The following is a 26,832-nucleotide window of genomic DNA, read 5'->3' on the forward strand; positions in this document are numbered from 1 at the left end:
CAGCTCCAGTTTTACGGCAACCTGATGTCTCACTTTCATTTCAGGTGGAGGTAGATGCTTCTGAGATTGGTGCAGGAGCTGTTTTGTCCCAAAAAGACCCTGTGACTTCTAAGATGAATCCCTGTGCCTTCTTTTCTCGAAAGTTCTCCCCATCTGAACCCAACTATGACGTGGGGAATCGGGAATTGTTGGCCATGAAGTGGGCATTTGAGGAGTGGAGTCATTGGTTGGAGGGAGCTAGACATCAAGTTGTGGTCCTCACCGATCACAAGAATTTGATTTATCTGGAGTCGGCCAAACGCTTGAATTCTAGACAGGCTAGATGGGCCTTGTTTTTCACGCGTTTTAATTTTGTGGTCTCTTTTCTTCCGGGCACTAAGAATGTTAAGGCAGACGCCCTTTCTAGGAGTTTCTTTGCCGATTCTCTTAGTGTGATCGAGCCTACTACCATCCTAGGTGAGGGGGTAGTTCTTTCTGCCATTTCGCCCGATTTGAGACGCGCCCTGGAGGAATTTCAGGAGGATAAACCTGAGCATTGCCCTATGGGAAAATTGTATGTTTCTGACCAGTGGAGAAAGAGAGTGATGTCTGAAATTCATTGCTCCGCTTGGCTGGTCATCCAGGTATTTTTGGTACCAGAGATTTGGCGAGTCGGTCCTTTTGGTGGCCTGCCTTATCTCGTGACGTCAGGAATTTTGTACAGTCCTGTGAGACTTGTTCTCGGTCTAAACCCTGTTCTCGTTCTAGTGGGTTGCTGATGTCCTTGCCGGTGCCCAAGAGGCCATGGACCCATATCTCAATGGATTTTATTTCTGATCTTCCTGTCTCTCAGAGAATGACTTATCTGGGTGATTTGTGATAGATTTTCGAAGATGGTCTATCTTGTACCACTCCCAAAGTTGCCATCTTGTGCTGAGTTGGTGCCCTTGTTTTTACAACAGGTGGTTGGGTTACATGGGATTCCTGAGAACATTGTGTCCGACAGAGGAGTCCAGTTTGTTTCCAGATTCTGGAAAGCCTTTTGTTCCAATCTGGGAATTCAGTTATCCTTCTCCTCCGCGTTTCATCCCCAGACCAATGGACAGACTGAGAGAACAAACCAGACCTTGGAGTCTTATTTGAGATGTTTTATATCTGCTGATCAGAATGATTGGGTCTCATTTTTGCCATTGGCTGAATTTGCACTGAACAATAGAGCTAGTTCTGCCACTTTGATGTCACCCTTTTTCTGTAATTTTGGGTTTTATCCTCGATTCTCTTCAGGGCAAGTGGAATCTTCGTCCTGCCCAGGTGTGGACACTGTGGTTAAGAGAATGCAGCAGATATGGGACCAAGTGGTGGATAAGTTGTCACTCGCTCAGGAAAAGGCCCAGTGATTTTCCAACCGGCATAGGACCATTGGTCCCCGGTTTAAAGTGGGTGATATGGTTTGGTTGTCGTCTAAGAATATTCCTATGAAGGTTGCATCTCCTAAATTTAAGCCAAGATTTATTGGTCCTTATAAGATTTTGGAAATTCTTAATCCTGTTTCATTTCGATTGGCTCTTCCAGTTGCGTTCAAGATCCATAACGTATTTCACAAATCTCTGTTGAAGAGGTTTGTTGAGCCAGTGGTTCCTATGGCAGCACCTCCTGACCCTGTGTTGGTCGAAGGCAATGTGGAATATGAAGTAGAGAAAATATTGGATTCTCGTTTGGTTAGACGGAGACTCCAGTATTTGGTCAAATGGAAGGTTATGGTAAGGAGGATAATTCTTGGGTCTCTGCCTCCGATATTCATGCCAATAGATTGGTTCATGCTTTTCACCGGGCCCATCCTGATCGGCCTGGTGGCGTGGATGAGGGTTCGATGACCCCTCCTCAAGGGGGGGTACTGTTGTGAGTTCATTCTCTGGTTCACCAGTTGTGAGTTCCCCTTCTGGACTCTGGTGGTGACGGGAGGTGGTGCAGCTGGTTTGATCGGTGGAGATCTGCCACCTGAGAATGAATTGACGATTGGACCTCAGGATTCTCAGATTGGATTTAAGACAGCCGACGCCCTATTCAGTTGCTGGTGATTCCTTCTGGCTTGTCAGCTCTTGGTTTTCAGTTCTGTTCCAGTCATCTAAAGCTAAGTTTTTCTGCTAATGTTCACACTTGATTTTGTTGGTCTATTCAGTTTTTTGTGTGGTCTGCCAGCCCCGGCTGGGGGCTGAGCTGAATTTCCACTCTTATTTATCAGTATTTTGCCAATTGGCTTTTTGTCCCTTACTAGTTCGGTCTCTTTTTGCTCTGTCTCAGAATATTTCAGAGTGCTGATATAGTGGGAGAAGTCTAGTGACTTCAGGGTTAATTTTGCTATCAGAAGTGTTGGACATTATTTTTGTAGGGTTTTTTGCAGGTTGCAGACAGTGTCTTCCCTTTCCTTTCCTGTCTAGTTAGTTTGGGCCCCATTATTTGCTCAGCCTATTTTCCTGCCTGTGTTTGTGCCTTCATCTTGTTTCACCGTCAATACATGTGTGGGGGCTTTCTATTCCTTTGGGGTCTGCTCTGGGGCAGTTAGTTTTCCCTTTTCTTGCTTTAGGCTTCTGTAGTCCTCCGGCCGTGACGAGGCGTCTAGGTTCATCGTAGGCACGCTCCACGGCTACTGCTAGTTGTGTGGTAAGATCAGGGATCTGCAATCTGCATAGTTACCAACCACTCTGGTTTTCTGTGGCTTAGCTTGTTTTGCTTTTTTCTCCTCGGTGACCCATTCATAACAGTGAACAATAGCAAAAGAACACTTAGCTGAGCATGCAGAGACTGAGCTCGAAACTAAGAGGAGGCAGGAAAAAACCACCAGCAGGGATAGAGGGAGTTGGCTGTCTTTTATCCAGTCAGAAACCCCAGATCTCCAATCGCCCTCCTCATTATCAGGTGGCAAGCCTCTGTTAATCAGATCAGCTACATTACCTCCAGTAACCACCAGAGGGAGCCCAGAAAGAGAACTCGTGACCCCTCTGTCAATATAACCAGCTCCACTACCTTCACTAGTAACCAGAGGTAGGCCAGAAAGCGAATTCACAATAGACAGGGTTTTATGGTATATTATTTTTTGCTCTGAAAGATAGCTTAGGGCTTACTTTAAGGGAATATCTTATTCTTTCACAATAAACAACAGTTCACATTTATTTTTTGAAAAAAAAAAAAAAACATTAATACATATGTAATCATGTCATCACGCAAATATACATACACACACGTATATAAACACACACTGCATATACATATACACAAATACAGAAACACGTATATAAACACACACTGCATATACATATACACACGCTGCACGTACGGTAAATCCCAGCTTGTTTCCTCTTCAGTTCCTCAACTCCAGCAGTTAAAAAACTTTTGGTGACATGATGGTGATATGACCGTGATGTCACTAAAGGAAGTTAAGCATTCTTAACCTTGGAATAGAAACGATGGGCACTGGGCAATTGCCTATTTAACCATATCGCCGGCCCTAACTGTATATAGGGGTTATATTTTAAGCATAAGCCAAAAATCCATTGAAAAATCACGCTAAGGCTTATTTTCAGGAAAACACGGTATATAGAATACATACAGGCATGAAAATCATACTCACTCTCCCTTTTCGTTCCATTCAAGACAATTTACACAACCAGAGTGCCCCTATGAAAAAAAATATGGTTGTTAAAATGTATCTACTTGAACCTATTCCCTAATTAAGTTTCTTTGCTTAGGATGCCAGGGAGAATTTTTTTTGCCTATACCTGAAGCTCTGCTTCTAGTCCTAAGCGACGAATAAGTGGATCAGTCACATGATGGTGTCTCTGAAAACTTCTAGCTTGTCGTTCCTAAAAGGAAACCAAATGTTTCAGGCTGTCACAACTGCTTCTGAGGCATATTAACAATATCAGATTGCTATTAACATATTAATCTTACTAAACACAAAAACAAACAACACAGATAGGATATGAGCAGAAGTGGCAGCTTCTAGAAATGCAATATTTCCAGAAAACTTGAGTGACCTCTCATTGCACTGGGTTTTCCTACGTACAGCTATAAGATATATAGACACATTGCCCAAGTTCAGGTCCTCGCTGTGTTGGTCCCTGGTACAGAAACAATTCATAATATGACCTCAGGTATTGACCACTCCAAATCAGCACCACTTGCACTTTATCTTTCTGTGTTATGTTTGGCTCTTTACAGTCATGTTTATTATATATCATCTAGGAAGCTTAAAACATACATGACTATATTAATCTGTTTGTGAGGGACGGCAGGTCCAGGTAGCTTTCTGCAGTGCTGCAGGGAACAGCCATATGCAACCATGGTTCTTTCTATTCATAGTGACATACTGTGACCCTTGATATTTTGCAGCCATGGTGCTGCTACTGCAATTACATGGTTTGAAGGCTTTAAATTAGACAAACACACAGTCCCCGTGATATATTTTTTAATTCTTACACTGTTGTAATCCCAGGGTTTGTAGGTAGCTAATCTGTATTCAATGTTGTAGATGTTATTTACATACAGTGTTAAAGCTTTCTGCCTATATTGATATACCCCATTGGAAATATTGAGTTGTTATTATTATCGATACATGGTTTGGACAGACATGCCATCGTAATGTAGTGTTGCGGTTATTACATAGCTGCTACAATCTTATCTGTAACCCGACTCAAGGTATTTTGGTTATGTACCATTATAGGCAAGCTGAGGGGATATACGCTTACTTCTTTTTTGTATTTGTGCACATACTTACTTTCAGGTCAGTTTAACACCTGCCTTGAGATATCCTGCATGCTGTGCCAAGGACTGGCTGGTCACAACACAGTAGTGTGACAAGTAGTCTCAATATATATTTTAGCTGACTTTTCACCATGTATATATTATGAGTGTTGTAAGGTTTAATAATGTTATTAATTTTGATACTGCAATATATCATCATTTCCTTGTTTTTTTCTGATCACTCTTCATTGTTATAATTGCTGTGGTTATTATTCTACTTGGTACCTTTATTGTAAGATTAATGGTTTCGTTTTCAGTGTATTACATTGCCCAAGTTAGCCTATGTGAAAAGCTGGCATGCCAAATATCCTCCTAAGGTGGCAAACTTCTGTACCCCAACCAATCCTAAGCTCATTGTAATTAAAAAAAAAGTACAGTAAATTGTACAGTAAATTGCCACTATTCAAGCAACAATATTGGAAGGTTTATGAAAATTGTTACATAACCAATTTGAAAAGATCTTCCTAAATTTTAACAATATGAAAATTTATTGCAAATACAAAAACCAAGATAAAACAAATAGTACAAATTGGTCCTACCTGTAATGGTGTTTCCGGGAGTCCATCATGACAGCACCACCAGGAGGTAGTCCTTCATATCCTTGATAGGGACAGGAACACAGAAGAGGTTAAATAGACCCTCCCCACCACCACCCTTCAGTGATTTTCCCAAGTACCACACCAGGATGGATGCAACACTATTTTATTGAACCTCCTCTCTACACATGTTCATATCACTTATGAGACAGGAAATTCAAGGGAGGGTATATAAGGGTGCTGTCATGATGGACTCCTGGAAACACCATTACCGGTAGGACTAATTCCTACTTTCCAGGACGTCCCTCCTGACAGCACCACCAGGAGAAATACCAAATAACTCCTACTAGGATGGGATTACTGCTTGGATGACTTTCCTCTCAAAGGCCGTCTGTTGATTTGACAGAAAGTCCAACTTATAATGTCTGCAAATGGTATTTAAATTAGACCAAGTCGCAGCCCTACAGATCTGGTCCATGGATGCCCCAGCGCTCTCTGCCCACAAAGCCGAGATTACTCTCAGAAAGTGAGCCCTGAGGTTTTCCGGCGGAGTCTTTCCTGCTGAGTTATATGCTGCACTAATTGTCGACTTTATCCATCTGGCTAAAGTAGCTTTTGAATCCTTCTTCCCTTTGTACTTTCCGGCCATCTGGACGAAGAGGTTAGAGTCCACTCTCCAGCTCTCTGTGAGCTTTAAGTATTGTAGCACTGTAATTTTAACATCCAAGGAGTGAAGAGAGAGTACTTTTTCATTGCTGTAGTTTTGGCAGCAAGTGGGTAACACGATTTCCTGATTCCTGTGGAAGTCCATAACCACCTTGGGGAGAAAAGCAGGATCCAATTTTAAGATGATACAGGCCTCCTGAAACTTTAAATATGGGTCTCGCTGAAGTTATTGCTACTAGGAAGACTGTTTTAAATGCTACAGACCTTAGGTCTACCTGGTGTAGTGGCTCATATGGATTTTTGCGTAGTTCGTTTAGAACTAATTTGAGATCCCAGGGGGGCACTGAGCTACGTATTGTGGGACTAATACGCTGAGTAGCTTTAATAAATCTTACTACCCAGGGATGACTGGCCAGTGGATAGTCAAATAAAGAACCCAGGGCTGAAATCTGTACCTTAAACGTATTAGGCCTCAGACCCCTATCAAAGCCAGCCTGAAAGAAATCTAGAATCTGAGGAATATTTGGACCTTGAGTGATGGATACTGGAAATGTACTTTGTGAACAGAAATTCTTCCAGACTTTTAAATATATAGCCGAGGTTACCGGTTTCTGCTCTTTTGTATGTTAGACATGACTGGCTCTGACAAACCCTTTGACCTCAGAATCTCCTCAGGATCCAAGCTGATAGCTGTAACATGTCAAGGTTTTGATGAACCAGAGGGCCCTGCATCAGAAGATCCTGTCTTGATGGTAAGAGTATAGGGTCTTCCAATGCCATCCACTTGAGGAGGGAGAACCAGCTCTTATTGGTCCAGTATGGAACTATTAGTATTACTGATGCGTGGCTCTCCTGGATCTTCCTCAGAACTCTCGGTATTAGAGCGAGTGGTGGAAAGGTGTAAGCGAGTCCCATGTTCCAGCTCTGTGCCAAGCCATCTACCCCGGTTGGATTGTGACCTGGATTTAATGAGAAGAATTCTTTTGTTTTTGTATTTATTCTTAGGTGAATATGTCTATCTCTGGCGTACCCCAGTGCTGGGTCAGGTGAGTGAACAAAGACCTCTTCGGTTAGAGACCATTCCGAGGGTTGAACATTCTCCCTGCTTAGGAAATCTGCTACCTGATTCTTTGAGCCTTTTAGTTGTACTGTGGTGATTGATTTTACTGTGAGCTCTGCCCAGGAAAATATTGTCTCTGACAATTCCTGTAAGTGACGGTGCCTCGGACCTCCCTAATGTAGGCGTAAAGATACTGTGGTCGAGTAGTCCGAGAAGATCCTGACATGCTGATCCTGTAGCTCTTCTTGGCATCTCCTCACTGCTTCCCAGACTGCTCTGAGTTCCTTGTGGTTCGAGGAACTGTTGCGCACTGATGTGTGGACCATGTTCCTTAGAGGTAACGACCTTCCATGTGCGCTCCCCAATGTCTGAGGCTTGCATCCGTAGTGATGTTACGCACGGTAACACTCTCCAGGGTTTTCCCTTCTTGAGGTTTGCTGTACTGGTCCACCATGATAAAGACTGCTTTATCTCTCTGGATATTAACTTCATGTTGCTCAACGATGTTTCCTTGCCATCACATGCTGAAAGGACCTCCCGCTATAAGATCCTTGAATGGAACGGACTCCATTGGATGCTGGGAATACACAAAGTCATTAAACCCAGGGTTCTCATGGCTTTCCTGATGGAGATATATTTTCTCTTTTGTACTGTCTGATTCTCCTGTTTGATTGTCTGTTGTTAATGCAGTGGAAGGAATTAATTCTCCTGTTCGGAGTCTTCCTAGAACCTAGACTAATACCCACAGAAACACCTTCTTCCTTTCTGGCCTGAAGCTTGATTTTTTTAAGTTTATTAACCACCCCAGCCTCTCCAGGAGTGACACGGTTGTTGTCAAGCATTCTTCCATCTGTCGTGGTGGGTCTGCTACTAATAGCAGGTCGTCCAAGTATGGGACAATGAGAATATTCTTTTCTCTGAAGAAAGCCATATATTCTACCATGAACTTTGTGAAAATTCAGGGAGCAGAGGAGACACCGAATGGCAGGCACCGGAACTGAAAATGTTTTACCCTTCCCTGGTCTTCTATTGCAAACCTGACGTATTTCTGGTGCGAGACATGGATAGGTACATGGTAATAAGCACTTTTTAAATCTAATGTGCTCATTACCGAGTCTTTTTTTTTATCATCTGTATGACCGATCTGAGTGACTCCATTTTGAACTGCTTATAGGCCACCCACCAGTTTAGTGGTTTCAGATTTATTATTGTTCGGTATTCCCCTGTAGGGTATGAGGCACTTGTACTATGACCCGTAGTTCTATGAGCTCCTGAATGTCCTTCAGAAGTCTTTGATGGACAGCTGGAGACTGTGTATAGGCTAGGCAATATCTCTTGGGAGCCAACTGGGTGAGCTATATCCTGTACCGCTGAGAGACTGCAGAATCCACTGATTCTGGGTTATCTCCTGCCTACCTTCCAGTAAGTACTGGAGTCTCCCCCCCAATGCCTCTGGCATCATTGCCTGCTGGATCTTGGCTTCTGATCCTGAAAGGAGCCTTTATCCTTGCCACCCTTGGGGTAGCTCCACCTGTCGGACTTCCCCCTTTCCTTTATAGTCCTGGCTGGGGTGAGAGCGAGTCCTCCGAAAGGACGGCATTCTCTTCGGTTTTTCCTCGGGAAAGCCCTTCTTATTATCTGACGCTTTCTCCAGCAACTCGTCTAAAACTGGCCCAAATACATGTAAGCCAGAGAAAGTTATTGAACAAAGTTTATTTTTCGACTGGGTATCCCCTGTCCACGATCTTAGCCACAGAGCCCGCCTTTCTGAGTTGGATAGCGCATTGTTTCTTGCTGCAAAGCAGACTGATTCTGCTGATGCATCTGCCATAAAGTCGGTCGCCATTTTCAACAATGGTAGCGACTTCAGGATTTCATCCCTGGGGGTCTTGTTTTTAATGTGGCTCTCTAGCTCGACGCCCTGGCTACCGAGGTGTTTGCTATGTTTGCTTTCATGATGGCTGTGGATGACTCCCAGGCTTTCTTAAGAAGGTCCTTTGATCTCTTGTCCATCGGATCTTTAAGGCCAGATAAGTTTTCAAAGGGAATGGCCGTTTTCTTAGAGACTGTAGCCACAGGTATGTCAATCTTCGGTACTGTTTTCCATACCTTGTTCTCTTCTGGATCAAAGGGAATGTACTTAAAATCATTTGGGACTACAAGTTTTTTACGCACATCTTCCCATTCTTCCAATATCATTGCCGTTGTATGATTATTAATTGGAAATGCTCTATTTCTACAAGCTCTCAGGCCCCCAAACATCTCGTCCTGGACCATCAATGGTTCCATGGAGTCCTCAACCTTCATGGTACTCCTGGCAGCTTGCAGAAGCATGTCGGTGTTTTCGGAAGAGAACAAATATCGTTTCCGTTCTTCCGGGAGTACTACTGAGGAACCCTCACCTTCACCCGAGTACAGGTCAGAACAGCCAGACACTTATCCTTCCTCTGAACGCAGACCCATGTCCCATCTGGGTCTTTTAGGACGGGGGGATTGGGCTGGTAGTAGAGCTGAGACTGTAGTTTGTACTTCCATTATGATCATAGTTTTTTATTGGTAAGTAAAGAGGTTTGCTCCTCCTTAAGTACTTGGGAGATTCATTCTTCACACAACTTCTTATCATATCCTTCTGGCAGTCTGGCCGTGCAAAGGGGACATCTGCTAGCTTTCCTTTTGGTCTCTAAAGTGGACCGCCTAGGTGCCTTCTTATCCTGGAAAACAATACATAGCCCTGTAGCTATTGGATCTAGCAGCCAGCTAAGGGACCCCTACCACACCTCACTCACATGGTCCAGGGATGGCTCGGAGGACTGGACGTCAGGACGGTTAGCACTGTCCATCTTTACTAAGACAATTGTGCTGTCAGCTGTCCGTCTTTAAGTACTCCACCTTACCCCGCTTCACGACATCTGATTTGTCCTCCTTTTGAGCCCAGCTGCTGTCCATTCCGCTGTAGTAAGACTCCGGCCATACTGCGCACGCTCCATCTGGAACGCACGTCAGCCGCCACAGAGACCCCTGTGTCTAGTGCCCTGTCCTCCTGGGGATCCTGCCACACCCCCCAGGCCTTGCACCGGCATGCCAAAAAGCCTGACAGGACCCGGGATCCTATGGACACGCCTCTTGGATCCCGTCCGATACCGACCGTAGTCCACGGGATGAGATGCCGGCCAGACTGCACTCCCAGTCTGGTCCCGGGACACTGAAGACACATCCCCCCAGATGTCAATGGCGCGCCGGACGTCCAAGGCACGAGACGCCGGCGCTGAAGCCTGGAACAGCAGCCAGTGCCCAGAGCCCCCTGGGGAGGGATGCGGCAGATGCCGGGAGCGCACAGCTCAACCGGACACTGAGGGACCTCCTCCAGTATCAGCACAACTGCGGAGTGTGCCCACCGGAATGAGCCTCCGCCGCCCCAGAGCCCTCTAGAGAGCGATGCGGCTGTACCTAGGAGCTTCCCGCTCAACCGGACTCCGATGCTCAGAGGGAACGTCGGCCCACAGGTACCTGAACCTTCGCATGTGCTCCGTCATTTGCGTCTGTCCCTAATAGGAACAGGAAAAACACTGAAGGGAGGTGATGGGGAGGGGATATTTAACCTTTTCTGTGTTCTTGTCCCTATCAAGGATACGAAGGACTACCTCCTGGTGGTGCTGTCAGGAGGGAAGTCCTGGTATAAAACATTTTCAAACGCACACACTGTGTCACAACCTGTTTCCTACTGGGTCAGAATCCGGCACTAGGATGCAACCCATATAACAGAGCCATATAAATATAATAAATGCAGTAACCACCGATCGACCAAACCGCTGCACGACCAGCTCTACCCTCGCCTACTGTATTATCACCCATCCCTTGAAGATTGTGAGCCCTCGCGGGCAGGGTCCTCTCTCCTCCTGTACCAGTTATGACTTGTATTGTTTAAGATTATTGTACTTGTTTTTATGTATACCGCTCCTCACATGTAAAGCGCCATGGAATAAATGGCGCTGGAACAATAAATAATAATAATAATAATAAATACCTGAAACAGATATAAATATGGAAACAGCACATAACGTTCTATAGTGATGCCAAATAGTATATAAACATAAAAATAAAATGTAAAACGCATAACCTGCAGTAACCACCGATCGACCAAACCGCTGCACGACCAGCTCTACCCTCGCCTACTGTATTATCACCCATCCCTTGAAGATTGTGAGCCCTCGCGGGCAGGGTCCTCTCTCCTCCTGTACCAGTTATGACTTGTATTGTTTAAGATTATTGTACTTGTTTTTATGTATACCGCTCCTCACATGTAAAGCGCCATGGAATAAATGGCGATAGAACAATAAATAATAATAATAATAAATACCTGAAACAGATATAAATATGGAAACAGCACATAACGTTCTATAGTGATGCCAAATAGTATATAAACATAAAAATAAAATGTAAAACGCACGCACAGCTAATGATACATAAATAATCAAGTATCGAAAGAATATAAAAGAAGTAAACAGTGATACTGTGCAATAACGTACTATGTCCCTTTGGTCATAGAAACATTGACATTCTATGAGCCAATTTACCAGGGTGATTATGCACATGGCACTTTATTGCACACTATTATCGCTTTCCTTTTTTCATATACTTTTTGATACCGCCATCATTCATGTTTTATCGTCTGTAAGAGTAGATTGCACCTTTTTTATTATTTAATATCACTTTAGTGAAAGTGTCAACTTATATTCATTTCAGATGTTCATTATATTTATATGGCTCTGTTGATTATTATGTCAGTCGCATTAGTTGTATCTCAGTGCCAGATTGTGTCCTAGGAAATAGGAGCGCATTTTTAAAGGTTTATATTTGTGTTGTCTAGGCTTTTACTAAGATTTACATTGTTAACATTTAGGAAGTGCAACAGGTCTTTTCTCCCTTTTTGGACTGAATTTTTAGTTAGTACTCCATAATATAATTATGTTTTGGTTTATTTTCACCTTTATTTCTTCTCTCTTACGGTACAGTGAAATTTTTTCCCCCTTCCGAATTTTTTCTCTTTATGTAAATTTGTCATATTTCAATGTTTCAGATCATCAGACAACAGTCAGCTAAATTGTCACTACCTGCAGCAAAAAAATGCTAATCTGCAGTTAAACAGCAAATTAAAGAACCACTCCTCCCATCAAAGTTTTTATCCTCTTAATATATTGCAGTCATCGTACTATATAGCACTGTGTACTTACACTCACTCATTTTGCCCAGTTAAAGTTGTTGTCCGGTCTAAAATGATAAGTCTGCAGTCACTCTATGTGACAGCGGCCTTTCATATTCCCCCAGCGCACGCACTATGAGCTGAGAGGATGTGCCGTTTCTGATCTGGGAAATGCGGTGATGTATGCGATATGCTTACTTATGGGCAGAAGCCATCTAGTGGGCTCAGCCTCGCTCCATGCAAGTGTACAAACCGAGGGTGCAGCCGTTTAGTGGAAGTCTCTTGTCCCTGCACGAATCATTGCTCTCTTCAACTCCTTACCCAGCTGCACCCCACTACTCACCCTACCAGGGACTTTTGCAGAGACTCATGATTCATGCAGAGAAAATTGACCTCCTGTTCCTACAGAGCTTAAAAAGATTCAGCTGGTCAGTTTTTAATCACGTGATGTCTTACACCTACGGGCAAACAGAAGAATTAACTGGGTAAAAAGGTAAAATGAGCAACTGTAAGTGCACAATGCTGTATAATATGATAATTGCAATATATTAGGAGGACACAAATTTAGATTGGCAGGAGTGCTTCCTTAAGCATTTATGGCTGGCTTACTTAAAGACCAGCTGCAGAAAATTAAGTTATATTGCAGTCATTGGGGGGTGTACGAGGCAGTGAGTAATCAATCCCCTGCACCCTGCCATGCAGTGTGTGTGTGTGTGTGTGTGTGTGTGTGTGTGTGTGTGTGCAGAGCAGGCTGGCAGACAAGTGATCGCAGCACCATTACAGCATAGTGCGTGGTGACTATGACAGGTCTCTGCACTAGCCAATGAATGGAAGCAAGCGGCTACAGGAAAGATATAACTTCATGTTTTCCCAGCAGCCACTGCTTCAGTAAACAAGGCTAACATGATTTAACCCCTTCCTGACATCCGACGTACTATCCCGTCCATGGGACCCGGGCCCCTATGCCCATGGACGGGATAGTACGTCTACCGCGATCAGCGGCGCCCACGTGGTGAGCGCCGCTGATCGCGCCCGGGTGTCAGCTGATTATCACAGCTGACACCCGGCACAATGTGTCAGGGGCGGTCATAGACCGCCCCCGACACGTTAACCCCTTGCACACCGCGATCAAACATGATCGCGGTGTACCGGGAGTTAAAGGGAAGCATCGGCAGGGAGGGGGCTCCCTCCGTGCTTCCCTGAGCCCCCCACGGCAGCGCAATGTGCAGCGCTGCTGCGGCGGGCTCCTTTCCTCCAGGCCCCCGAATCAAAGATGGCGACGGGGGCCTGGAGGAAGCTGGCTTCCTCAGTGCCTGCAAAGCGCAGGCAAGAGGAAGTCTTCTTCAATGCCTGTGACAGACTGCTGATCTGTCACAGTGATCTGTGATGTGACAGATCAGCGATCTGTCACAGGACAGTGATATCCCACCTGGGACTATGTAATAAAGTAAAAAAAAAATAAAAGTGTAAAAATAATTTTAAAAAAAATCGCTAAATAAATTAGTAAAAAAAAAAAAATAAATAAATAATATTCCCCAATAAATTCATTTTTTGAAAATAAAAAAAAACCAAAACAATAAAAGTACACATATTAGGTATCGCCGCGTCCGTAACGACCCGCCCTATAAAACTGTCCCATTAGTTAACCCCTTTAGCGAACCCCTTAAAAAATAAAAATAAAAAACGAAGCAAAAAATAATGATTTATTATCATACCGCCAAACAAAAAGTGTAATAACGCGCAATCAAAAAGACGCATATAAATATCCATGGTACCGCTGAAAACGTCATCTTATCCCGCAAAAAACGAGCCGCCACACAGCATCACCAGCGAAAAAATAAAAAAGTTATAGCTCGCAGAATAAAGCGATGCAAAAATAATTATTTTTTATATAAAATAGTTTTCATTACAAAAAACCGACAAAACATAAAAAAAAGACCTAAATGAGGTATTGCTGTAACCGTACTGACCCGAAGAATAAAACCGCTTTATCAATTTTACCGCACGCGGAACGGTGTAAACGCACTCCCCCAAAAGAAATTCATGAAACGCTGGTTTTTGTTCATTCTGCGTCCCAAAAATCGGAATAAAAAGCGATCAAAAAATGTCACATGCCCGAAAATGGTACCAATAAAAACGTCAACTCGTCCCGCAAAAAATAAGACCTCACATGACTCGGTGGGTCAAAATACGGAAAAATTATAGCTCTCAATATGTGGTGATGCAAAAACTATTTTTACAATAAAAAGCGTCTTTTAGCGTGCGACAGCTGCCAAAAATAAAAACCGCCATAAATAGTAAATCAAACCCCCCGTTATCACCCCCTTAGTTAGGGAAAAATAATAAAATTTAAAAAATGTATTTATTTCCATTTTTCCATTAGGGTTAGGGCTAGGGTTAGGGCTGAGATTAGGGTTAGGGGTGTGTTGGGGTTTGGGTTGGAGTTAGAATTGGGGGTTTCCACTGTTTGGGCACATCAGGGGCTCTCCAAATGCAACATTGCGTCTGATCTCAATTCCAGCCATTTCTGAGTTGAAAAAGTCATATGGTGCTCCTTCCCTTCCAAGCTCTGCCATGCGCCCAAACAGTGTTTTACCCCCACATGTAGGGTATCAGCCTACTCAGGACAAATTGCAAAACAATTTTTGGGGTCCAATTTCTCCTGTTACCCTTAGGAAAATAAAAAATTGGGGGCAAAAATATCATTTTTGTGGAAAAAAATGATTTTTTTACTTTCACGTCCGAGCGTTATAAACTTCTGTGAAGCACTTGGGGGTTCAAAGTGCTCACCACACATCTAGATAAGTTCCGTGGGGGGGTCTAGTGTCCAAAATGGGGTCACTTGTGGGGACTTTCAATAGTTTAGGTACATCAGGGGCTCTCCAAACGCACATGACACCCGCAGACCATTCCATCAAAGTCTGCATTCCAAAATGGCACTGCTTCCCTTCCGAGCCCCAACGTGTGTCCATACAGTAGTTTTCTCCCACATATGGGGTGTCAGCGTACTTATGACAAATTGGACAACAACTTTTGGGGTTCAATTTCTCCTGTTACCCTTGGAAAAATAAAAAAATTGGGGACTAATTGATCATGTTTGTGGAAAAAATACGATTTCTTTATTTTCATGCACTGGCATTATAAACTTCTGTGAAGCCCTTGGGGGTTCAAAGTGCTCACCTCACATCTAGATAAGTACCTTAGGGGGTGTAGTTTTCAAAATGGGGTCATTTGTGGGGGGTTTCCACTGTTTAGGTACATTAGGGGCTCTCCAAAGGCAACATGACACCCGCACACCATTCCATCAATGTCTGCATTCCAAAACGTCACTACTTCCCTTCCGAGCCCTGACGTGTGTCCATACAGGAGTTTTCTCCCACATATGGGGTATCAGCATACTCAGGACAAATTGGACAACAACTTTTCGGGTCCAATTTCTCCTGTTACCCTTGGGAAAATAAAAAAAAATGGTGACTAAAAGATCATGTTTGTGGAAAAAATACAAATTTTTTATTTTCACGCCCGGGCGTTATAAACTTCTGTGAAGCACTGGGGGGTTCAAAGTGCTCACCACACATCTAGATAAGTTCCTTGGGGGGTCTAGTTTACAAAATGGTGTCATTTGTGGGGGGTTTCCACTGTTTAGGTACATCAGGGGTTTTCCAATCGCGACATGGTGTCCGATCTCAATTCCAGCCAAAAACGTCAAATGGCGCTGCTTCCCTTCCGAGCTCTGCCATGCGCCCAAATAGTGGTTTACCCCCACAAGTGGGGTATCAGCATACTCAGGACAAATTGCACAATAACTTTTAGGGTCCTGTTACCCTTGGGAAAATAAAAATTGGGGTGAAAAGATCATTTTTGTGGAAAAAATATGATTTTTTAATTGTACCGCTGTACGTTATAAACTTCTGTAAAGCCCTTGTGGGTTCAAAGTTCTCACCACATATCTAGATAAGTTACTTGGGGGGTCTAGTTTCCAAAATGGGGTCACTTGTAGGGGGTTTCCACTGTTTAGGTACATCAGGGACTCTCCAAACGTGACATGGCGTCCGATCTGAATTCCAGCCAATTTTGCATTGAAAAAGTCAAACGGCGCTCCTTCCATTCTGAGCTCTGCCATGCGCCGAAACAGTCGTTCCCCCCCCACAAATCAGGTATCAGCGTACTCAGGACAAATTGCACAATAACTTTTGCAGTCCAATTTCTCCTGTTACCCTTGGTAAAATAAAAAAAATTGAACCTGAAGTATTTTTTTTGTGAAAAAAAGTTAGATGTTCATTTTTTTTTTAAATATTCAAAAAAATTCCTGTGACGCACCTAAAGGGTTAATAAACTTCTTGAATGTGGTTTTGAGCACCTTAAGGGGTGCAGTTTTTAGAATGGTGTCACTTTTGGGTATTTTCTATCATATAGACCCCTCAAAGTGGCTTCAAATGTGATGTGGTCCTAAAAATAAAATGGTGTTGTAAAAATGAGAAATCGCTGGTCAACTTTTAATCCTTATAACTTACTAAGAAAAAAAAATTTTGGTTCCAAAATTGTGCTGATGTAAAGTAAACATGTGGGAAATGTTAGTTATCAAGTTTTTTGTGTGCCGTATCTCTGTGATTTAAGGGCATAAAAATTCAAAGTTGGAAAATTGCGAAATTTTCAAAATTTTTGCCAAATTTCCGTTTTTTTCACAAATAAACGCAAGTTATTTGAATGAAATTTTACCACTAACATGAAGTACAATATGTCACGAGAAAACAATGTCAGAATCACCGGGATCCATTGAAGCGTTCCAGAGTTATGACCTCATAAAGGTACAGTGGTCAGAATTGTAAAAATTGGCCCAGTCATGAACGTGCAAACCACCCTTGGGGGTGAAGGGGTTAAAAACAATTTTCCTGCACATTACTGCTGTATCTGCAGCTTACAGGTTCCCAAGAGTAACTAAACATATATGTACAGTATATATGCCCATGTAGCTCTTCTAAAAACAACTTCTGTAATACCTTTACCTAACCAGTCTGTTTCTGAGAAATCAGCGCTTGAATGGATATGCAAATAAGGCTGAAGTGCTTTCAGCATGTCCAAGCACTTTTCCAGGTTCTGTCACTCCAGCTGTTTTCCCTGCCCAGTGTCGCCTCCTTCTGCTTGACTGACAGCTCATTTGCTTGAAATCACAAAGCAAAAGCTGCCAGTTGGGCAGGACGAGAGAGTTCTGAGCATAAAATAGAGCTGGAGTGACAAAGGCTCTGAGAGAACTTCCACGTGCCAAAAGCAATTCAACCTCATTTGCATATCAATCAAAATGCTGTCTTCTCAGTAACTGAGGAGTGGCCATGTAAAGATATTGATAAACGTGTTTTTAAAAGAGATATGTGCACATATAAATAGCTTGAGGGAAAGGGGGAACCTTCTGACACATGCGCATATTCATGAGTTTAATGAGCGGTATCACGTGACCGCTGAAGGCATGAAGGGAGACCGTGGAGAACGGAGCTGCAGAGACCGCGTCAAGAGGGGGTAAGTATAGCGATATTCACCTGTCCGGGGTCCATCGCTGCTCACCGCTGTCTGTTGCATCCTGTGTCAGTGACGTTTAGACAGCAGAGGGCACGGTGATGTGGTTAGTGAGCGCTGCGCCCTCTGCTGGCTGAACAGTCACAGACACAGGAAGGGCAGACAGTGGTGAGCAGCGATGGACCCCGTACAGGTGAATATCTCGGGTGCCGGGTCCTGAGCAGGAGTGGCGAGTATGGCATTTTTTTTGCAGTAGCAGCAGCATATGGGGGCATAATATATGGAGCATCTTATGGGGGCATATTCTATGGTCAGCATATGGGGGCATAATCTATGGGTCAGCATATGGGGGCATATCCATTGGAGCAGCAAATGGAGGCATATTCTATGGGGCAGCATATGGGGGCATAATCTATGGAGCAGCATATGGGGGCATATTTTATGGAGCAGCATATGAGGGCATAATCTATGGAGCATTTTATGGGGGCATAATCTATGGCGCATCTTATAGGGTCATAACCTTTATGGAGCATTATATATGGCATATTATTCTATGGACATCTTATGGGGGCATTATTAACCTTTGTGCAGCATTATATGGGGTGTATTTTGTATGGAGCATCTTATGGGGCCCATCATGAACAGTATGGAGCATTATATGGGGTTCCTGATTCAATATGGATATTCAAAAACATTTAACCTACTGATGTCTCAATTAATTTTACTTTTATTGGTATCTATTGTTATTTTTGAAACTTAACAGTAGCTGCTGCATTTTCCACCCTAGGCTTATACGCGAGTCAATACGTTTTCCCAGTTTTTTTGTGGCAAAATTAGGGGGGTTGGCTTATACACGGGTCGGCTTATACACGAGTATATACGGTATTTTATATATATATAACTAGCTGAAGAACCCGGCGCTGCCCGGGCATAGTAACTAACTACGGTTAGTTATAACAAACTATAATGATTATATATATATTATATATAAAGCTGAGTGTAGAGCCCCGCCCACTCCACATAGCCATATTCACTATAATATCCCACATCATCCCGTCAGCCAGAGCTACCGGACAACAACCCCTAATATCTCACATCATTCCATCAGCCAGAGCCACCGGACTACTACTCCTAAAATCACACATCGTCCCATCAGCCAGAGCCACCGGACTACTACCCCTAATATCCCACAACATCCCATCAGCCAGAGCCACCGGACTACTACCCCTAATATCTCACATCATTCCATCAGCCAGAGCCACCGGACTACTACTCCTAATATCCCACATCGTCCCGTCAGCCAGAGCCACCAGACTACTACCTCTACTATCCCACATCGTCCCATCAGCCAGAGCCACCGGACTACTACTTCTAATATCCCACATCATCCTATCAGCCAGAGCCACCGGACTACTACCCCTAATATCCCACAACATCCCATCAGCCAGAGCCACCGGACTACTACCCCTAATATCCCACATCATCCCGTCAGCCAGAGCCACCGGACTACTACCCCTAATATCCCACATCATCCCATCAGCCTGGATTCAGAACCAGAGCGCTAAGTGGAACGGTCCTAACTTCCATACCGGGGATCTCTTTAAGAGAGGCTAGGCTTCAGAACCAGAACACTGAGTGGATTTGCCATGACTTCCATAGCAATGATCCCTTTAATAGAAGCCTGGGGTGAGAATCAGAGCGCTGAGGGATTTACCATAACTTCCATACCGGAGATCCCTTTAAGAGAGGCCTGGGGTCAGTACCAAAGCGCAGAGTGGATTTGCCCTCATTTCCATACCGGGGATCCCTTTAAGAGGGGCCTTGGGTCAGAACCAAAACGCTGAGGGATTTGCCCTAACTCCCATACCAGAGATCCCTTTAAGAGAGCCTGGGATCAGAACCAGTGCGCTGAGTGGATTTGCCCTGACTTGCTTACCAATGATCCCTTTAATAGAACCCTGGGGTCAGAATCAGAGCGCTGAGGGATTTACCCTAACTTCCATACCGGAGATCCCTTTAAGAAAGGCCTGGGGTCAGTACCAAAGCGCAGATTGGATTTGCCCTAAATTCCATACTAATGATCCCTTTAAGAGAAACTGGGGTCAGAACCACAGAGCTGAGTGGAGCGGTCCTAACTTCCATACCAGGGATCCCTTTAAGAGAGTCATGGGTATTATGAATGGGTCACCGAGGAGAAAAAAGCAAAACAAGCTAAGTCACAGAAAACCAGAGAGGTTGGTGTCTATGCAGATTGCAGATCCCTGATCCTACCGCACAACTAGCAGCAGCCGTGGAGCGTACCTACGATGATCCTAGATGCCTCGGCACGGCCGAAGCACTAAATAAGCCTAAAGCAAGAAAAGGGGAAAACTAACTGCCCCAGAGCAGACCCCAAAGGAAAGACAGCCCCCACACATGTACTGACGGTGAAACAAGATGAAGGCATAAACACAGGCAGGAAAATAGGCTGAGCAAACGATGGGGCCCAAACTAACTAGAAAGGAAAGGAAAGGGAATGACACTGTCTGCAACCTGCAAAAAACCCTACAAAAATAATGTCCAACACTTCTGATAGCAAAATTAACCCTGAAGTCACTAGACTTCTCCCACTATATCAGCACTCTGAAATATTCTGAGACAGAGCAAAAAGAGGCCAAACTAGTAAGGGACAGAAAGCAAATCGGCAAAATACTGATAAATAAGAGTGGAAATTCAGCACAGCCCCCAGCCGGGGCTGGCTGACCACACAAAAACTGAATAGACCAACAAAATCAAGTGTGAACATTAGCAGAAAAACTTAGCTTTAGATGACTGGAACAGAGCAGAAAACGAAGAGCTGACAAGCCAGAAGGAATCACCAGCAACTGAATAGGGCGTCGGCTGTCTTAAATCCAATCTGAGATTCCTGAGGTCCAATCGTCATCCTCATTCTCAGGTGGCAGATCTCCACCGATCAAATCAGCCTCACTAGCTCCCGTCACCACCACAGGGAGTCCGGAAGGAGAATTCACAATTGGTGAACCAGAGAATGAACTCACAACACCTGGGGTCAAAACCAAAGCGCCGGATGGATTCGCTCTGACTTCCATACCAATGATCCCTTTAAGAGGGAAGATGTGCCTATATTATGGAGGATGTGTGATGGGGATATAGGCACGGGAGGGGGTGATTCATTTCTGTCATGTGCTCTCTGCTCCTTTCTGGGGGAAGACAATGGCTGGGAGCTTATGTTCCCAGGGATGCTAGATTTCTCCTACCATGTAAGTGTCTGCTGAGGTGTTGTCAAGTGGGAAAACTTGCTCATAGCAACCAATCACAGCTCAGCTTCTTTTAACCAGCTCTGGTGAAATGAAAGATGCTTAGTGATTGGTTGCAAGGAAAACTGTTGCTCATCGCAACCAATCATAGCTCAGCTTCTTTTGAACAGCTCTGCTGAAATGATAGATGCTTCGTGATTGGTTGGTGATACACACACACACACATTCAGTTTTACATGTAGAGATAGATAATATTTAATATATAAATATATTATAAATATATACACATCATGTATATCTCTATATATAAAAATGAATGTGTGTGTGTGTATCACCAACCAATCACGAAGCATCTTTCATTTCACCAGAGCTGTTCAAAAGAAGCTGAGCTGTGATTGGTTGCTATCACCAACAGTTTTCCTTGCAAACAATCACTAAGCATCTCTCATTTCACCAGAGCTGGTTAAAAGAAACTGAGCTGTGATTGGTTGCTATGACCAACAGTTTTCCCACTTGACAACACCTCAGCAGACACTGACATGGTGGGAAAAATCTAGCATCCCCAGGAACATAAGCTCCCAGTCATTGTCTGCTCCCCTGAAAGGAGCACATGACAGAAATGAATCCCCCTCCTGTACCCATTACCATCACACATCCTCCATCCTATAGGCACATCTTCCCTCTTAAAGGGTTCATTGGTATGGAAGTCAGAGCAAATCCATCCAGCACTTCAGTTTTGACCCCAGGCCTCTCTTAAAGGGATCCCCGCTATGGAAGATAGGACCGCTCCACTCAGTTCTGTGGTTCTGACCCCAGGGTCTCTTAAAGGGATCATTGGTATGGAATTTGGGGCAAATCCACTCTGCGCTTTGGTACTGACCCCAGTCCCTTCTTAAAGGGATCTCCGGTATGGAAGTCAGGGCAAATCCATCCAGCGCTTTAATTCTGACCCCAGGCCTCTCTTAAAGGGAGTATGGAAGTCAGGGCAATTGCCTTCAAATGCTCTGGTACTGACCCCAGGCTCTCTTAAAGGGATGTCCTGCATGGAAGTTAGGGCAAATCCCTCGGCGCTCTGATTCTGACCCCACGGTTCTATTAAAGGGATCATTGGTATGCAAGTCAAGGCAAATCCAAGACGCAAATTTTTTCTACAAATTAACTCCTTAGTGTAAAACACCTACATCTCCCAAATTTGACACACATGCCCTAATCTAATTATTAGTCAGGGACATATAAAAATAAAAAAGAAATGAAATGGTTTACTATATGTAAACCATATCTTATATCTTGTCGACTTTTGCAATTAATTTACAAAAGCTGACAAATGAATTACCGGCTATTCTGCTATCTTTCTCTTATTTATATATACTAGCTGAAGAGCCCAGCGCTGCCCGGGCATAGTAACTAACTGTGGTTAGTTATAACAAATTATAATTATCCTCCATCCCATAGTCCCGTGCCCATATACCCATCATACATATCCACCATCCCATAGGCCCGTGCCCATACACCCATCATACATATCCTCCATCCCATAGTCGAGTGCCCATATACCCATCACACATCCTCCATCCCATAATCCCATGCCCATCTACCCATCATACATATTCTCCATCCCATAGTCCCATGCCCATATACCCATCATACATATTCGCCATCCCATAGTCGAGTGCCCATCTACCCATCACACATCCTTCATCTCATAGTCCCATGCCCATATACCCATCATACATATCCTCCATCCCATAGTCCCATGCCCATATACCTATCATACATATCCGCCATCCCATAGTCCCGTGCCCATATACCCGTCATACATATCCTCCATCCCATAGTCCAGTGCCCATATACCCATCACACATCCTCCATCCCATAGTCAACCATTATGACATCATGAGCGGTGGGGCTTGCAACCTATGATGACATCAGCGTCGCCATGGCAACCATTATGACATCATAATGAGGGGCGGGGCTTGATACACACACACTTTTTCCCCAGTATATAGATAGGGGCAGAATTGTCTGGTGAATTGGAACGCGCAGGGTTAAAATTTCGCCTCACAACATAGCTTAGGACACTCTCGGGGTCCAGACGTGTGACTGTGACAAATTTTGTGGCTGTAGCTGCGACGGTGCGGATGCCAATCCCGGACATACACACACATACACACACATACACACACACACACATACATACATACATAGAGCTTTATATATTAGATATGTGTGTGTGTGTTTTTTTTTTTTTTTAAAACGATGTGTACAGTGTTATTTTGCAATGCTATTTTAACATGAGTTTTTACATGGAGAGAACTGCTCTATGTAAAACCTCATGTTAGGATCGCATTGCATACGCATGTTATACGGAAAAAATCGCACGGAAATCACATTAGACTCGCATGACACTTGCATAGCACTCGGCCGCTTTTTTGGTCCTGAAATCAGACCGTTTGTTTACTCGCAAATGGGTATGAGCCCTAAGAGTGTAAATGGCAGGATATTACTCCTAGTTGAGAAATCATTAAGTATTTGAAAATACATGGAATAAGCCTACAGATCTTATATTCAGCCTTAGCTGTGTAGAGTGAGTGCCTTAGAATATGTTATCATTGAATTTTTCCAAATGTGGATTTTAAAGCAGATCTGCATTAAATGCCACACAAAAAAATCAGTGTGAACATACTCCTAATCAGTGATAGCCCGCTAAAATAAAATTATTTTCTTTCAGATTTTCCAACAAAACACAACATACCCCAATCTGCCTGAGGATGAGATCCTGAGCAATGTTGGTTCTATCCATCATCAAGGTCACATACAGCGCTCACGACTCCAAAGACTGAAACTGTACCACTGCCATTATCATGACATACTCCTGCAAATAGAAAAAAATGTGCATTCAAAAGGATTTTAGAATGTGCCATCCAAGTATGGCTTAATGGCCGTGCTCACAATATACAACACGTATAGCAGTAACATTCAGAGAAAGACCATTAAGGTCATCATTGAGGTTAAAGAAGACCGGCCACTGTTTTTCTCCATTTAACCTGAGTACCTTCTTCCACTAGGACAGGTTTTCCTTTTATTCTGTGCCCCTCCGTGCCCAAATTATGCCATCCGGTGCAGATTTTTCCGCCAACTAAATGGCGGTATGTATACCAGAACTTCCCTGTGGGCGTGGCTTTGTTCTGATTGGCCAGCATCAGAGGAGAAATAGCACACGCCCACAGAGAAGTTCTGCCATATATGCCCAGGTGTTACCGGAGGGCCCAGAAGGAAGGAACAACGCCAAGTAGAGGGGTGCACTTCAGCTTACACTAAAGGTTCAGTGACAGGTCATCCTTAGTAGAACATGACACGACTGACCATGGCGGATCTTTCCGCAGACTCCCTCTAATGTACACGTCATACGCAGATCACTGCTCTACTGTCCATCTATTAATATTCTCCATTTCAAAACCCAAGATTATTTCAGCAATACCAGTGTCGGCCAACTAAGGACGCTGCCTATGCCAAGCGTCTTGAGCCAGACTACTGCGGGGAGTACTTACTTATGAGGGGATGGCTGAACATCCCTAACATCTGGGGTACAGTGTCACTGCAACAGGAAGAAGAGAGCAGAGGAATGTGACAGCCGACCTGCCCACCATGGGCACAGCACCTAAGTTTTGCTAGGAGCCTTGCCATTAGTAAATGCCCTGGCCATGGAGACATGGAGTATGAGCTACCCTATGCCTCAGCCAGAAGTTTCTGCAGCGCATTTCCACTACGTGCACAGCTCACTTACAAAGCCCCCAGCCTCTGCGCTCCGCGGTTACCGCACCCAATGTGTGTGCACAGTGCCCTAGCCATGTATGTGCATTCACCAGCGAGCAGGCCGCTGACAGCCCAATTACCCGTGTTTACCTCTCCGGGTGTCTCTCAGAGCAAAGCACCCTCCAACTACGTAATCACCGTACTGGAGTCATCGAGTCCAAAGACTACGCTACGCAAACGGCGCACATAGTTGTTGAGGAATACCCCTAGGCTTACTAACGTAATACTACGGCTCCCTGGCAACGTGAGGGGGAAAAGGAAAGGCCATGTAAACCAATAACAGGCTTAGCTAAGAGACTGACAGCTCTAGGAACCAATAGGCGAGGTGGAATGGATCAGCTGTTAGGTTAGGTTGGCTTGACAAATCAGCTATTGCGCAGTTACGCCCCGCTCAAAGCATCATGGAAGTTGTAGTTTACATTCGAAATTATTACCTTTACATGCGTAGCAGGAGGGCGACTGTCGAGGGAGATCAGGCTGTGGCCATAGAATGTATTGTAGATGGACGGTAGTTACACAGGGTGTGTGGTAATAACAGTGCGACTGCACAATGCTGCCCGTGACTGGGTGGTCGCACGGACGCGCTCGTGCACAGGTCAGCAGCGGAAACCCCAGTGTCGGCAGGGCAGGGCTGCTTATGTCCCTGTTCTCACTTGCTCCGCTCAGGGTTGGACTGGCCCACCAGAGAACCGGAGAATCCTCTGGTGGGCCATATCTTCTTTAGGAGAGTTCCTAGTGCAAACCTTGCAGCTGCCTTGGGGCTCTTCAGTGGGGGAGAAAGGTGGGCCCCCTGAATCAAATCCTCTGGTGGGCCCAATGTTCTTCAGTCTGCCACTGCTGGTCACACAAGGGGCGGAAGGAAGCGACTGGTCGTGCGTGCGGCTTGCTGCTCGTAGAAGCGACTGTCAACGAGCTCGCAAAAAGCAGCTATCCGAGAGGCGATGTCTGGAGCCCTAATAAGCGAGGCTGATGTTGGTTTCTTATTCGGCATCTTTTTTCTTTTCTGTTTTTTATAGGTTTATAAAAAAAAATAAGCATCACAATAATAACATACAATGCAGCGAGGTGTCCTGGTGTGAATGCACAACAGCTACACAAACTATAAAACTGGCACAAAAATGGACATCAAAGTGGGCACGGAAGGGCATTAATGAAAGGGTTAAATGACATTGGGCCTCTGATATCATGCTGCAGACGTATAGAACAGGGAGCAACACATCAAACCCAGGTCCCTCCAGCCTGGCCCAAATGGGTTCTGGGCATCAGAACTGGCATCAAAGTGGGCAAACAGACCATTTTCACAGATGTGAATAAGTGATGTTTTTAAGGGGTTAAATGACTTTGGGCCACTGATCTCACACTAAGGCCAGGTTCACACGTGTTTGGGTGCTCTGCGGACATCCCTTAAGCTCCGCCTAGTTCCACATGCGTCCTGTCTACCTATCTTTAACATTGGGTACGCAGGGACATGCGTTGGATGCGTCCGTGTGCGTCGTTTTGACGTGCCCGCCGACCACACGTGTGGTCGGTGGGCACGTCAAAACGACATAAGTGGAGCTTAAGGGTAGAAGTACGCAGAGCACCCAAACACAAGTGTGAACCCGGCCTTAGAATACACAGATTAGTATTCTAAGGGCTCATACTCACATGTGAGAAACTCAGACGAGTTTAGCACGTCAATACCCGGCACTACCGCCGGCACTCAGGAGCGGAGCGTTCAGCTGCATAGAAATACATGCAGCCGCACACTCCGGACCCAATTGCCGGCAGCTGTGTCTGGTATTGACACACGAGACTCATCCGAGTTTCTCACATGTGAGTATGAGCCCTTAGTGTGACATCAGTGGATGAAAGTCATTTAACCCCTTAAAAGCATCAGTTACTTATTCAAATCTGTGAAAATGGTCTGTCTGCCCACTTTGATGCCAGTTCTGATGCCCAGAACGTATTTTGGCCAGGCTGGAGGGTCCTGTGTTTGATGCAGGGCATCACTATCTGTGCATTCTTAAG

The 26,832-nt window shown here is 44.5% G+C and overlaps 1 protein-coding gene across 6 annotated transcripts in view; it reads right to left on the reverse strand.

The window, feature by feature from the left end:
- The window catches only part of WDTC1 (WD and tetratricopeptide repeats 1), a 76,057-nt gene extending 49,537 nt beyond the window's left edge, over positions 1 to 26,520 (reverse strand). The window contains exons 1-4 of one of the 6 annotated variants that reach the window (XM_073563995.1): positions 26,470 to 26,520; positions 23,762 to 23,881; positions 3,756 to 3,839; positions 3,608 to 3,654 (exon numbers count right to left, since the gene is read on the reverse strand). In XM_073563995.1, the coding sequence (XP_073420096.1) occupies positions 3,608 to 3,654; positions 3,756 to 3,839; positions 23,762 to 23,812 (182 nt within the window). In that variant the 5' untranslated portion in view covers positions 23,813 to 23,881; positions 26,470 to 26,520. Of the gene's footprint in view, positions 1 to 3,607; positions 3,655 to 3,755; positions 3,840 to 5,318; positions 5,385 to 23,761; positions 23,882 to 24,061; positions 24,185 to 24,793; positions 24,886 to 24,912; positions 25,065 to 25,256; positions 25,821 to 26,469 lie in introns of those variants that run through there. The other 5 variants (XM_073563997.1, XM_073563996.1, XM_073563999.1 and 2 more) reach the window with 5 other exon arrangements.
- Between the last annotated feature and the right edge of the window lie 312 nt (positions 26,521 to 26,832).

This window comes from Dendrobates tinctorius, unplaced genomic scaffold, assembly GCF_039654945.1.
Source record: "Dendrobates tinctorius isolate UK_male_01 unplaced genomic scaffold, ASM3965494v1 ptg000015l, whole genome shotgun sequence".
In the NCBI taxonomy this organism is placed as follows: Eukaryota; Metazoa; Chordata; class Amphibia; order Anura; family Dendrobatidae; genus Dendrobates; species Dendrobates tinctorius.